The sequence below is a fragment of the Ornithodoros turicata genome, chromosome 1 (genome assembly GCF_037126465.1).
Source record: "Ornithodoros turicata isolate Travis chromosome 1, ASM3712646v1, whole genome shotgun sequence".
Classification (NCBI taxonomy): domain Eukaryota; kingdom Metazoa; phylum Arthropoda; class Arachnida; order Ixodida; family Argasidae; genus Ornithodoros; species Ornithodoros turicata.
Window position 1 is genome coordinate 27352646 of NC_088201.1, and position 12886 is coordinate 27365531.

The 12886-nt window shown below is 43.6% G+C and overlaps 1 protein-coding gene across 1 annotated transcript in view; it reads left to right on the forward strand.

Annotated features, from left to right (window-relative positions):
* LOC135377745 (sodium/hydrogen exchanger 3-like) overlaps positions 1 to 11078 on the forward strand; it is a 120812-nt gene extending 109734 nt beyond the window's left edge. Inside the window, exons 8-11 of the mRNA XM_064610389.1 lie at positions 1171 to 1585; positions 4247 to 4478; positions 4551 to 4718; positions 5971 to 11078. Coding sequence (XP_064466459.1) covers positions 1171 to 1585; positions 4247 to 4478; positions 4551 to 4718; positions 5971 to 6443 — 1288 coding nt within the window. The 3' untranslated portion in view covers positions 6444 to 11078. The remainder of the gene's footprint in view (positions 1 to 1170; positions 1586 to 4246; positions 4479 to 4550; positions 4719 to 5970) is intronic.
* The last annotated feature ends 1808 nt before the right edge of the window (positions 11079 to 12886 follow it).

Here is a 12886-nt window from a genome sequence, read left to right on the forward strand (position 1 = left end):
TGACACCTGAGCACTTTTATCAAATTTAATTCGCGAGAAATTGAACTTTCCTAATTGAACTCCGAAATTCGCCACGTCAACTTCGCGGGTATTTTTTTTTTTTTTTTTTTTCAGGAACAGAAAGTGCATGCCGGATTTACCCCACTCTATTGCAAAATACATTCACTACTACAATGGTCATAGCAGGAAGAAAAATGGCTCCGTCGTTTTGAGACGCGAAAATTGCCGGCAGCGCTCGGATCTGCGAGGCGGCCATGTCCAGGAGGCCTTTCCAGGATTCTGCTCATAACAGCAGTATGATTGCAACGCAAAGTTATCTGAAAGAAGAGCGAGAAGGAAATAGGAAGGAGTGGGTGACTGTTTTTCTTCCGCCTACTTTCCACTAATTTGACGGAGAACTGAGTCTGGTCGACAATTTGCGCGCCTCGAAACGACGTTTTTCGCGTTTTTTTTTTTTTTTTTTAGCTATTACCAAAGCAGTAGGGAATGTATTTTACAATGCAATGGGGTAAATCCGACGTGCGCTTTGTTTGTTGGAAAAGAGGGGAAAATACGTGAGGTTAGCTTGGCAAATTTCGGATATCAGTTGGGAAATTTCAATTTCTCGCGAATTGAATTCGGTAAACGTGCTCAGAAATCATGGCAAGACCTCCTATAGTGTTCACAAGTAGATTTCTTAATGCGATTTTTTTCACGTCAGGTGAAACTGAGACGCGGAAGTAGCCTAAAATAGATTTCTAGTTTTGAAAAGTATGACGTCCTAATATGCGCAGCCAGCCATCCGCCTGGCAACATTGTTTCTCCAGAGACACTTTCCGTATCCTCACCAGAATAGCTGGCAGTCTTCCACCGTAAAGAATGGGAAGGTGCGTGCGCTGTTGCTAGAAGACAGACGCAAGAGCGCATGGTCTACTCTTGCAGAATGCGAAACTAGGACGTTCTTTTCGAAAATTCGTGTAAGCGTGTAATGTTGACTGATTGTATTTATATTTTGCGAACTGAATCTTTGAACTAGGTTGATTTGGAATACGAAATAAAAGAAATAGCATTTTACTCTAATCCGGAGTGGCACTTCACGTTGATGAGTGTACTGGCGAATAACGTAGGTTCTAACGATGGACACGAACACTGCATTACAGTCAGATCACTAAAATTTCATATTGTGCCCAGGTTTAAATATTACAACAATCGCTTTCTTCGGCCGATGTTGTTGAAAGACCACAGCATAAGGGAACCCAAGATCATCGAGACTTACTCCAAGCTCAACTTGGCTGACGTCATGAACTTTATGAAGACCAACAATAGCTTGGTACCCGCCATGACAAGCGAGCACGGAGTCTCCCTAGCATCTCTCTTCAGAACTTACACCCAGACAAACCTGAACAAGTCAGAAAGTACAACAGAAGATTCGCCCATCTTCAAAGGCGGAGGCCTTGGAGCCGACCTTGAAATTCCGCTAGATCGTTCAAGCACTGTGCTAAACTTCGATATGAACGAGCTCCACTACTCGCCCAGCAGTAAGGACCATGCGGATGCCCAGCTCCACCACATTCTTGCCGATTCCATGTTCAAGCCGACACGCAGGGTGAGAGGTCGTGCCAGTGACACTGGCCGTATTTGCGATTATTGTCGTTCTTGGCAAAGCCGTTCCGAGAGGGGCACTGGCTCCAGGAAGTTCATAAGTATGGTTTCCGTTTATCGACATTTTCTGAAATATGCCGAGAAACACCCGACATGCCTTTTGCAAATTCGCAATGCAGTCGAGCCCATTTATTACGATCTTCGATATAACGATAACTCTGATATTACGATGAAATTGATGGTTCTCATCAGCTCAGCCATTGAAGTGCATGTAAACAACACTTCGATATAGCGATCGTCGTGAAAGCGTTTTCTCGCGTAGAGCTATCAGAATTCTCCCGGGGCTGGTAAAACGCGCGAAAATCGAGAAGCAAGATTCCATTTCTTCATTGAACACAAATTGGGGCATTTTCAAGAGCCTTAGCGTCCATAAGCATTAAAGTGAGAACGTGGTGCATTTAGCCGCGCATAACTGAAGGCGATTAGATGCACGTGTTGCAGAGCGCGCGACTTCAAAGACGCTCGCGAGAAGTAGAGGAGGTTGCTCCCTCTCCACGTCGTTCTGTCGTCCTCGAGTTTTTTGGGGTTTTTTTTTTTTTTTTTTTGTTCTTCTTCTTCTTCTTTTTTTTTTATTTGCTGTGTGCTACGATGGTGTATGCGGTTCCGGGACGCGTCTGATGAGGAAAGGAACATTGCTGGACTTGAAGTTGCACGTGCTAGACGAATTTTGTACCGGTGCAACATCCCAAGCAGCACAATGTACTGAAAGTCGGGTGCAACAGGGGTGGACGGTATGTGTCTTATCAGTGTTCTTATCAGTGTTCTTATCAGTGTTCTTATCAGTGTTCTTATCAGTGTTCTTATCAGTGTTCATGTTGCTGCTTGGGATCGTTGCGAAGTGCTGTGACTTCCAAAATGTGAGTCGCGTCGCCAATCAAACACGTGTTGACGAATTACCCGTGGACGAGGCACCGAATGACAAGCAATGGACGAAGTCGTCGATCTCAAGAGTTGCGGAGCCTCACGTGGTATCGACGGGTGTGTTGTCCTTGGAAAAGCTTTCGACACAGAGCTGCATCAATCTAGAGCCAGATAAAAAGCTTTCGTACTCTCAAAAAACGTACATGTTCAGCGGCATTCTACTTGTACCGTTCAACTTCGTTGACGTTCCCTAACGGCGATTTCGCGAAAGTTCATCTATAACGATCGGATTTCGCGTTCCCGTCAATACCGTCATAAACGGGCTCGATTGTATTCTGAAAAAAAGAAGAAAAAAAACTGTCGGGATGGGGGGGCTTGATTCATTGCTTCTACTATGGGTGGATAACAGATCTCGGTGGTTCACACTTCGCAACGATTGACTCATATCATACTCAGTCAGTGGCATATTCGTTGTCCATTCCAGCTGTGCCCCTTTTCTTCCTACTTTCCAATGCCCCTGTCAATTTTCCCCCTTGCACCCCCTAAAAATTTTATAGTGGTCACAATTCGCTTCTCGATATCAATCAAACGCCAGGGTGTTGAGGGCTGTAATAAAGTAAAGTTATGTGGTATTTGTTTATTATAGCATATAGTCACCTAAATTTTGACGTTTATTTTCTTGTCTAAATATTACCACCAAAAAAATTCGATTTCTCCTAACAGAATAGATGCATCTCACTGAAAGTTTATCTCGCTTTCCATCGATAGCGGTTGTAAACTCGCGGGATTCCCCTCCTTACCACCAGTGCTGAGCGCACATGTGATGGGAGTTTTGTGCGGACATGCGAATGCCGCCGACGCGATCTCGGGAAAGTCTCCACTATACAGCTGACGCTGTGGAAACAGCCAAAATTGGGCACGCACAGTTAGAGTGAGAGAGATGCGCGTTTCGGCTAAATTTTACAGGACACTGAACTGACTCTTGTTGACACAAGTCATACAGTGGAGCCCGTTTATTATGATCTTCGATATAACGATAACTCCGAGATTACGATGAAATTGCCAGTTCCCGTCAGCTCACCCACTGAAGTGCACGACTTCGATGTAACGTGCCCACGAATTACCCGTGGACGAGGCGCATTCAAATGGCCAACGCAGTTCTGATCGAGAACAATGATGCCTGCTAGGTGACGAGCAATGGACGAATTTGTCGGTCTTAAGTGCGAAGACTCACATGGTATCGGCGGTTATGTTGTCCTTGGAAAAGATTGACATGCGTCAATCTAGATCTAGAATAAAACGCTTTCATGCTCTTAACAAACGTGCATGCTCAGCGGCGTTCTACTTGTGCTGTTTTACCTCATTGACATGATCCCGACCGGCGATTTCGCGAAAGTTCATGTACAACGATACTCTGATTTAACGATTGGATTTTGTGTTCCCGTCAATATTATTATAGATGGGCTAGACTGTATTAGGATGTGTATGAATAAAAAGCAAGTAAATACATAGCTTAAAAGGGAAAAGTACATTTTGAGTTTGAGGGGGGGATATGTAAAGGCCCTAAAGTTAGGACCTTTGCAACTGCTTTTCTGTCCTGGCTCCCCACAGGCGCCAATTTTTTGAAAACCATCGGAGAGAGTACTCGAGCGGCTCAATTGGATCATTTGCCATAGAATGGCCTAACTTTTATTAGAAGTTGTAAGCAGCTAATTGTTGACTTGGCAATGTCTGCATCTTACAGACGAGGCGACTCGACAAGGACCAAGTGGATATTACAGGTAGCCATCCTCCGTTCCACCACCATATGCGCTTGCAAATTCGCAAGTTCCTTAGTGAAGAACGCAGGTGCCAGAAGCGGCCTCGACCTAGTAGTCGCATGACTGCCATGGATCAGGTCGCTCTCAATGGAGGGCTTATAGTGCCATCTCACACTTGCCAACAAATGGGCAACGGGAGGAAGATCTCTAGTGGAGGTAGGTCCTTCCGCGAGATACATTCATACGATTAAGATACGAGATTACATCCGTTTTCGTTCTCACATTTAGAAAAACCTCAGTTGCGATTTGATGTGCCAATGGGTGGATCGCTGAACATTGATAGCCATGAGGCTGTATCATCGTATGGGCAGCAGATCGACGTCAACTGCAATCTCAGCCAGGACAACGACGAGGGCATCGTGTTTGTGGCACGCTCTGACAGGACGCCTTCGCCAGGTATGCTGGTTTAATATTCATACTTATTCATAGCTTATGCTGGCTGTTATCAGTGAGCCCATACCTGAAACGTAAGTGAGACGGTCGTCGTCCCCAATATGTGCCCAGGTAAAGCAACCTTCCTCCTACTGCTGGGGCTCTCTTCGTCCAACCCTCTTCCCCTCCCCACCAGACCCTTCGAGGTCTTCTTTCCTGTTTTAATGTCCCTGCATAGAAAACACCCAGAAAAGTTCACAGAAACACTCTCACATTGTGACTGGGGTTCCCGGATCCCGGCATAGTATTTTAATGTCCCAAGATTCCTGGATTTCGCGACTCCAAATCCTGGGGTTACAAGGGAATAAATTTAAGCTTTCCTGACAACGAATGGTTGGCGATACGCGTGAAAAGGAATGAACGGTATCCTACTGAACTTTATTTTCAGGCGTTCCTTCCGCAAAAAAAATATCTCTTGCAATCCGAAAACAAACCAACTGCATCGTCCACAACACATGGCAAAAATGTTAGCTGCTGACCCAACTTATCACACAGTCCATAGCCAAAAAGAGTCGTCAAGTAATATTAAAATTCCTACGAAATTGCAAGGGTTCTCTCCCGATCTCGAGACTGCACAAAATATTGCAGAGGCGCATCTCCCTCTCTCTCTCTCTCTCTCTCTTACGTTTTTTCTTCATCAATAAGTTGATTTGAAAGTGAAAAGAAGAGAATTGAGACAACCTTTCTGGAAAACTAGACTCTGCTACTCCTGACACACAGTAGTTACTATACAGGAATAGAGAAAGAGAAGAGCAAAATGCAAGAGGTAGTAAACACGCACTTCTTGGTATTTGCAATAGCGTCGATGCGCAAGTGGTTACAGTGGTGTACGACCTCGTGGGGACAGTTGCACAAAAGTCGTGATCAGTCCGTATTGTGAATCTTTTTTTACATAGCTTACGTGTCTTCTTGCTGACCCAGGCTTCGTGTACCTAAAAGGTGTCTCAGTGACTGTGTACGTTTTCCTCTCTGTGTCTGTGTGTGTTCTGCTTGCTGCATATTCTCCTGCTCAATGTCACGATACCAACTACCCCGCCTTACTACTCTAGTGCACAAAAATACCAATCGCATCCCGGGATGGACATTTAGAAATCCTGAAGTCCAGGGATTGTAAAAACAGCTCTGGATTCTGAACCCTAATTGTGGCCGAGACATGCATAAAGCTACAGTGCGAACAACGCTGAAAACACCTGTCACGTTGTGTGCTTTCTTGTAGGATCCCGCTCGGATTCCCCTGCGCCGATTGACGAATTGACCGAGACGGAAACTACGCTACCATGGAAGCGCGACGATACATCTGCCGGAGTGCACGCTAGCGTCGACGTCGAGAATGGTGCCGTGAGGCAGCGAGAGTTTCCTTCTTGGATTGACAACAGGGAGTACCTTTCGTACCAGTCCCCAACTTCGACCATCATTGGTCGTCTGGATCGCAGTCGAATGACTCCCAATGTGTTTGAAATCTTTGAGCTCAAGAAGCACATGGAAGGTTTAGAGGAAGAGAGAGAGACTCCGAGTCCAGGGCACGTGAACAGTGTGACCCGAAAGACTACGGAACAGGAGTCTCCAGGACCTCACGACAGGCCCCCGTCGAGAGCATCAACAGAGCCTGCCACTCATTCACAGTTTGGAGAGACTGTCATCGACTTGGAGTGTGACTCCGACGAAAGTAGTTTGCATGTTAGGCTGTGATATCCGGCCTGTGCTGTCAGAGGTGGCCTACGTATCACCGAAGGCTTGTGAGAAGCAATTTGAGTGCTGTGGTAGTCGATTCCTTTTCTGTACATGAGCCTGTTTGCACAAATGCTCAACGAGTTTATCACTCAATGCACACCGGGTGCACAATTGCTCGAGTGAAAAACTCGTTGAGTATTTCCCTCAAACGGTTTCGTGCAAGCGGGCCATGATGTCCCTTGTCTGGCAGGGGTATAGCTGGAAAAACTATGCAGCTTTTGATGGTGACGCTGGTGTTCCTCGATATTTCAACAGAGGGAGGAAGGCGTTACGGAGTCCGAGCATTTTTAATTTTCTCTTTTTATCGGAATGTGCACGAGTAGTTCTGTAAGAAAGTGCTGCTTTCGATTTGCCATTTCTTTCTTGCTTCTTATTTTATTTTAATTTTGATTATTTTTACATCGTGACAAATCGTAGTGTATACGCTTTTAAATTTGCCGTCCGTTTATCTCTTTAATGGGCCTTTTCGTGATGAAAACAACTTACCCAGACCAGTCTTTGCAGCCAATGTTTTAGATTTTAAAATGTCATCGATTCTAGTGTTTACTAGTGTTTACTTCTTTCTGTTTATTTGGTCCGTCTAATTTGCTACACCTCTTTGCAAACTGAAAAACAAATTGGACATCTCTTGATTGAGAAATTGATGATTATGAGGTTTCTGCCCGTATGAAAATGTTTGTATATATTTGTAAAATTTCGAGCTGTATAAACATTGTTGCGTAATGAATGAAAAGTGCAGTGAGTGTTCCCCTGCTGCACTTGCGTCTTGTTGCAAGCTGAATCGCTGCACGAGTAATTGCGAGTGACACCCCGCGTGTCGCGATTATATATGAAGCTCAAAACCAACATGCAGACAGTTAGCGTGCTTCACTTGCGCAACATTTTCCTGAACAAACTGTATGACAAAAAATAAGAGGCACCAAGGCGGACCTCAGTTTCACCATGCCTGAGACGCCAATAATGTAGACTCTGGAATCCAAACTTACCCAAGACTTATCGGGACCAAGTGCTTAATGGAATTTTTACTATTCATCTGTATATAAGAACTGTACAAAGGATTTTAGCTACGTGTAGAAAGTAGAAAGCTAGCTAGTACATACCCGTTAAGGTGCCGTGTAGTTTTGTCATTACATATGAATAGAGCAGTAATTATGGCATGTACAGAAATATTTTGGTGCCACTGGATTGTAAAGAAAGCATTCTATTTTTATGTTTGTCTCCCGGTGTCACACATACATGAAGCTCTGTCAGTGGTACTTGGGCTACCTACGTTCAGCGTAAGACTGAACATGGGAGAACGTCGCAGCTCAAGAGCAGGCCGTCCTGGAAATGTAGCGGTTTTGTCAGCTGTTCGAGAATTATAGCGCATTTATATCCTTGATATTCAAAAAAAATTCAAATTGCGTTCCAGCCCTATCATGTTATCAACAATACATGCTATGACATAATTTAAATATCACCATATGTATATGGATGTCTCAGTATGTTGCATGATCACGGAATATGTTCCAACACAACAGTAGTTGAAGCCTTGAATCAAAAGAAGTTTTCTGAGAATATTTGAGTAACATGGCTGGGTGATGAGATCAGCGAATAACTGCAAGAAGTTCTAGTAGTGTCATTTTATGTTATCAAAGCTATGTGTGCATACTGACAAATCAGCCCACCTTTCGGCCATTGAAACCGCTTCTATTGTGATCTGATAAAAACCAGTATTGAGTATTGTCATAGTCATGAAAGGGCCAGGCAGGCCTGTAATAAGTCCTGATTGCGAGTATCACAGATGCCCATATTTCCATCCATGGCGATTCGAAGATTCGGTAGTGACTTTTTCTCTCTCTCTCTCTCTCGTAAAATGATGCAAACCGCTTATGTCATGATTATTTTTGCAACCCACTTTTCATTGAGGAGTGTTTTCGGGCGTTCATATACTGCAATTGTGAGCAGCAGTGCTGATACTGTGATTTCCGATCTGGTGTGCCTTGCATATTATTTGGATGGTGCTCGCATTTAGAACGCAACTGTACTTTCGTTGTGGTGTGCAAAGCTGCTGGCACGCTTTCGGCACTTCGAACGATTTCTTGCGTGATATCTTTGAACAGTTTCAAAGTGACATGTTTGCAGTGAACGGGAAAAAGGTGAGGTGTACCTTGTGTATTTACAATGCAATGGAATGCTCGCATTATAATTTGGACCAAAAGAACGAGAATGCTTTGCGAAAAATCGTCCTGGCAACTAAAATTTAAGGGTATAGATTTTTTATGTCTGGAAGATTAGACAATGTTAGTGCTCCAGTACAAACTATTTTACTACACCAATTGGTGCATAGCATATTAGGTACTCCCTACTCTCCAGCATGGAAACAGGAATCCTGGGGAAGTTGAGCCATGTGCCTCCATCAAATTTTGCCTTTTTGCACTAGTATTCTTGTCCTTTTGGAACACGCTGCATGTCCTTGTACGAAGTGAGCGAGAAAAAATTTGCTCGTACGTAATCCTTCCGTCAAACAGTTACTATTGTTATTATGAATACTAGCCATTATCAGGTTTTAAGCATTAGAAAGTGTTTAGTCTCCAAATAGCCACATGCTACGCCTCGACTTGGAATGAGGTCGGTATGCGAAGAGATGTTCTGCCGCAATCGATATCTTAAAATATGAACATTTTAAAGTGTACTTTGCACTAGGGCTTCTTCGGAAATTCACCAAAAACAGAAGATGTATCTAGTTAGTGTGGCACTGTAGTGTAGGTACTAGTGTAGGTATATGACTAGGTAGAAAGTGGTCATGCCAACTTCATGGTCATGGCTCGTGTAGTCTGTCCTTTTTTATATCCATATTTTTTGTGAGTCCCAAGGCTCTGCGACACAGTGATAATTAATATATATAGCATTCTTTTTTACCACGCGGTTGTGCTGAATGGCTACATCACCTGTTATGCTGGTGGGATGCCTTTTGAAGCTACGCTTCCCGATTTTGTCGTGCACAGGAGTACCATCGGTATCTGTTCTTCCTTTTTTTTACCTGTCACAAAGAAACAGTGGTCAATTTGTAGTAATGTTGTGTTATTGTACAGAATGAAACCTAAACATGTATATAGGTTTCTCCCCTCCTGCATACCACCGCTACAGCCCAGCTAGTCATGGCCTTTTGAGTATCCCTTGGCAAGGTTTCAGGCGTTTGCAATTTCCAAGTTTTACGTGCCAGACATCATGCGTCCTATTTGTTTTGTTGTAATTCCGCGTCTATTATTTAGTGCGTTGCCTCATCTCGGTTGTGCAAGTTGCGGGAAGAGTGACCTATGTGAACCAAGTTATTGGAGTAGTATTTATATGACGTTATTCAGTTCTTATTTGGACGTGCTTCGTTGTATGATGAATATGTCATCTTTGAACCACTATTAGGTGTTCAAGTGTATGATGAAGCCATAGCATCTGGGATGCTAGTTTTTATCTTTCAGTGTGTGTTCTGGACCACCTGGGTCTAGAATTTCGAGTGACTTTTACTTTTTTAATTTTATTTAAACAACTCATTTCTTCGCACATCACAAGAAGAGTTCCTAGTACTTTCGTCTGAGAGACACCTTGTGTTGAATGGAAGGACTGTTTCTCCTGGACGGAAAATAATTGGGTCCATATACTCTGTAGTTTTCTGCCCAAGTTTCAAGTCGTCATGTGGTGCATGAAGCTCTTGGATACTGCCTCCAGAATTTCTTTGAATGCGTCAACTACCCATAAGCTACCAACCAATACATGCTCATGTTTTCCCCTCTCTCAGTACCACCAGGGCTTCTTCGTAAGAAATTGAATGTGGGCCTGCAATGCTCTAAGTGCTCAGCATTGGAATTGCTTAATTGTTCACTAGAGTTACTCTCTATGGATTACGTGAAGTTGACATACTGCTTCCCACCTTGCGTTGACAGGACAGCCGCAAGTGGGGCACGTGACCACCTTAAATGTTCACGCTTCTACAGAGGCTCAATGCTTAAAAATGAGCCACTGACAAACATCCAGGATGTCACAATAATCGGAAACGTATCCGCTGCACATAGAGGGATGCAACATTTCTATAAGGCTACACAAAGAATTTCATGCATACTATCCTGTGAAACTACTAAATTTTTTAAATTCCACTTCACAAATACTAACAAATGCGTAGTGTGTTGTGCCAAAATTCTACAAAATAAATTTATTTCAAAATGCTGTTGAATACACGTATGTTGTTTGTTGCCCAAGTCCCTCTGTCGTAGGCTCCATCAGTTGTGTTAGAATTTAAGATGGTGTGCAGCGTGGTAAGGTGACTTAATCAATGGAATGAAGCCTTGGATAATTAATACAATCCATACTGAAGGAAACTCTCAAGCGTTCTTGAGGCTGTTACCATTCCACCGTCGCTCACTTAACCGTAACGAGCTCATGGCTATTGTGACGTATTCAACTGACATTCAGTGAACTGAACTTGAGTGGGAAAAAAAAAACAGAAAAAAAACTCTTCTTTCTCTTGCTCTTCTTCGCACTATTTTGATGGTTTAGATTGTGTCTTTAATGAGCCATTTGGAATCGTTCTGAAAAAGAAATAAAAGTATAAGATGCCCATGTCATGTGTTGTGTGAGATTTTGAGTTTGTTTCTAGCCACAGAAGATGAGGTGTGGGTTCGATTCCTGCCGGTGTCTGGCTTTTTTGATGACTGCTTTTTAACGTTCTTTCATATATGAATGATGGGTCTAACCACCGTATTCTTGCTCCGCCCTCAGGGATTCCTAAAGCCTTGTATGCTTCAAGAGGTCCTCTCAATGGCCTTGGCAGTGCATCGAGTACATGCTGCAAACTCTATTGAGAAGACCACTAGGCTCTAGAGATCCTTGAAACCAAATCGAGGATACGGCAGTGAGGGACATACCAAATTTTGTGGTCATGTACGCCACTACACTGAAGATTTTTCCTGAAATTGGGCTTCTCCTGGTGTGTTATTGGTTCGTGATCGAAGTTGTATTGTGACTTAAAGCCCCAAATTAATAAGAAGCTAAGAAAAATACTGAATACCAAGAGACTGCAAAAACAGTGCTACATTTTACTGTGGTATGGACCGATACTTGAACAATGCATTCCTAAGGGATTCGGCATAAGATTCCGCATAGGGATTCTTGGAAGGTAGTACACGTGTAGCAATCCCACTGGAACATCATAAAATTTTTGAAAATTTACCACTCTGGCACCAGTGACACCAGTATGAAAAAATTTCATTGTAAGAGGATTGTCCAATCCAATAGGGTTGGCTCTGATCTGACTCGAGGATTGTCCCAGTCATGCTTGCATCTTTCGGTCATTGAGGAAGTCTGTAATGAAACGTAAAGTTGTGCCTGTTACTTTGATTTCTTGGAGGCGGGATGCAACCACTTGCAGGGGAACAGTGCCGAAAGCCCTTCTCACGTCAATGAAGGCTGCTAAGAGACCAATGGCTCTTTTCTTAGCACTACTAGACTGTGGATGTGTGCTCTATCAGGTTGTCTGATGTTGCAAGATTGCAATGAATGCCCGTCACAAAGCTAGGTGGAATGGAGTGCTCTTCTGGGTGTGTATACCACCGAAGTCTCACCTGGACAATTCTCTTTATATGAGTTTTGTGACACAGGAAGTCTGGGATACTGGACAGTATGAATCAGGTTTCAGGGAGGGTTTGCCAGGCTTGAGGGAAGAGGATAGTGTGCTTCCAACCCTCAGGAACACTGCCTGAGATCCACACTCTGTTGAAGAGTTTGTGCTTGCAGAGGGAGGTTCGTTAGCGCCTGGTACGTGATGCCATCATGTCCTGGACTGCTGTGAGTGCACTTGTGCAGGACAGTAAGTAGTTCTTGCTGTGCTCATACTTCTTATGTGAATATGTAATCCTAATTTCTACTCCTTCTGACGCATCTTTTTTCGAGCCCTTCCTTGCTCCTTTTACCTAATTGCATTCCTAATTTGCAGTAAGAAGTCTTTGGGGGTGTCATAGAAGAGCATTCTGATTTATACCTGCTAAATTGATGATAGGTCGCTCCCTAATCGCACACTTTTTGCACCGCAAATTAGAACCCTCTGAGAGCACTATCGACGAGTGTGCACCTGATGTCAGGGGAATAAAAATTTCTGATTCATGACCGATGTGCATGTATTTTTGGAATGCTGGGGACTAATGGTGCACAACATGGAAGTTCAATGTCTGCGGCTAAATCACTACACCATGCACTGCCCGCTCTCACCCAAACGTCATTACTTCTTCACTACTTCTTCACTAGCAGCCTGGGAAGTCGAGAGGGGATTAATTGAAATTTCAAACTCCAAAAGAAGTACCAACTATCAATTCAATCCACAGTGAAGATTTACTTTAAAAACTATAATTGGATACGCGACAGTCGCACTGAGC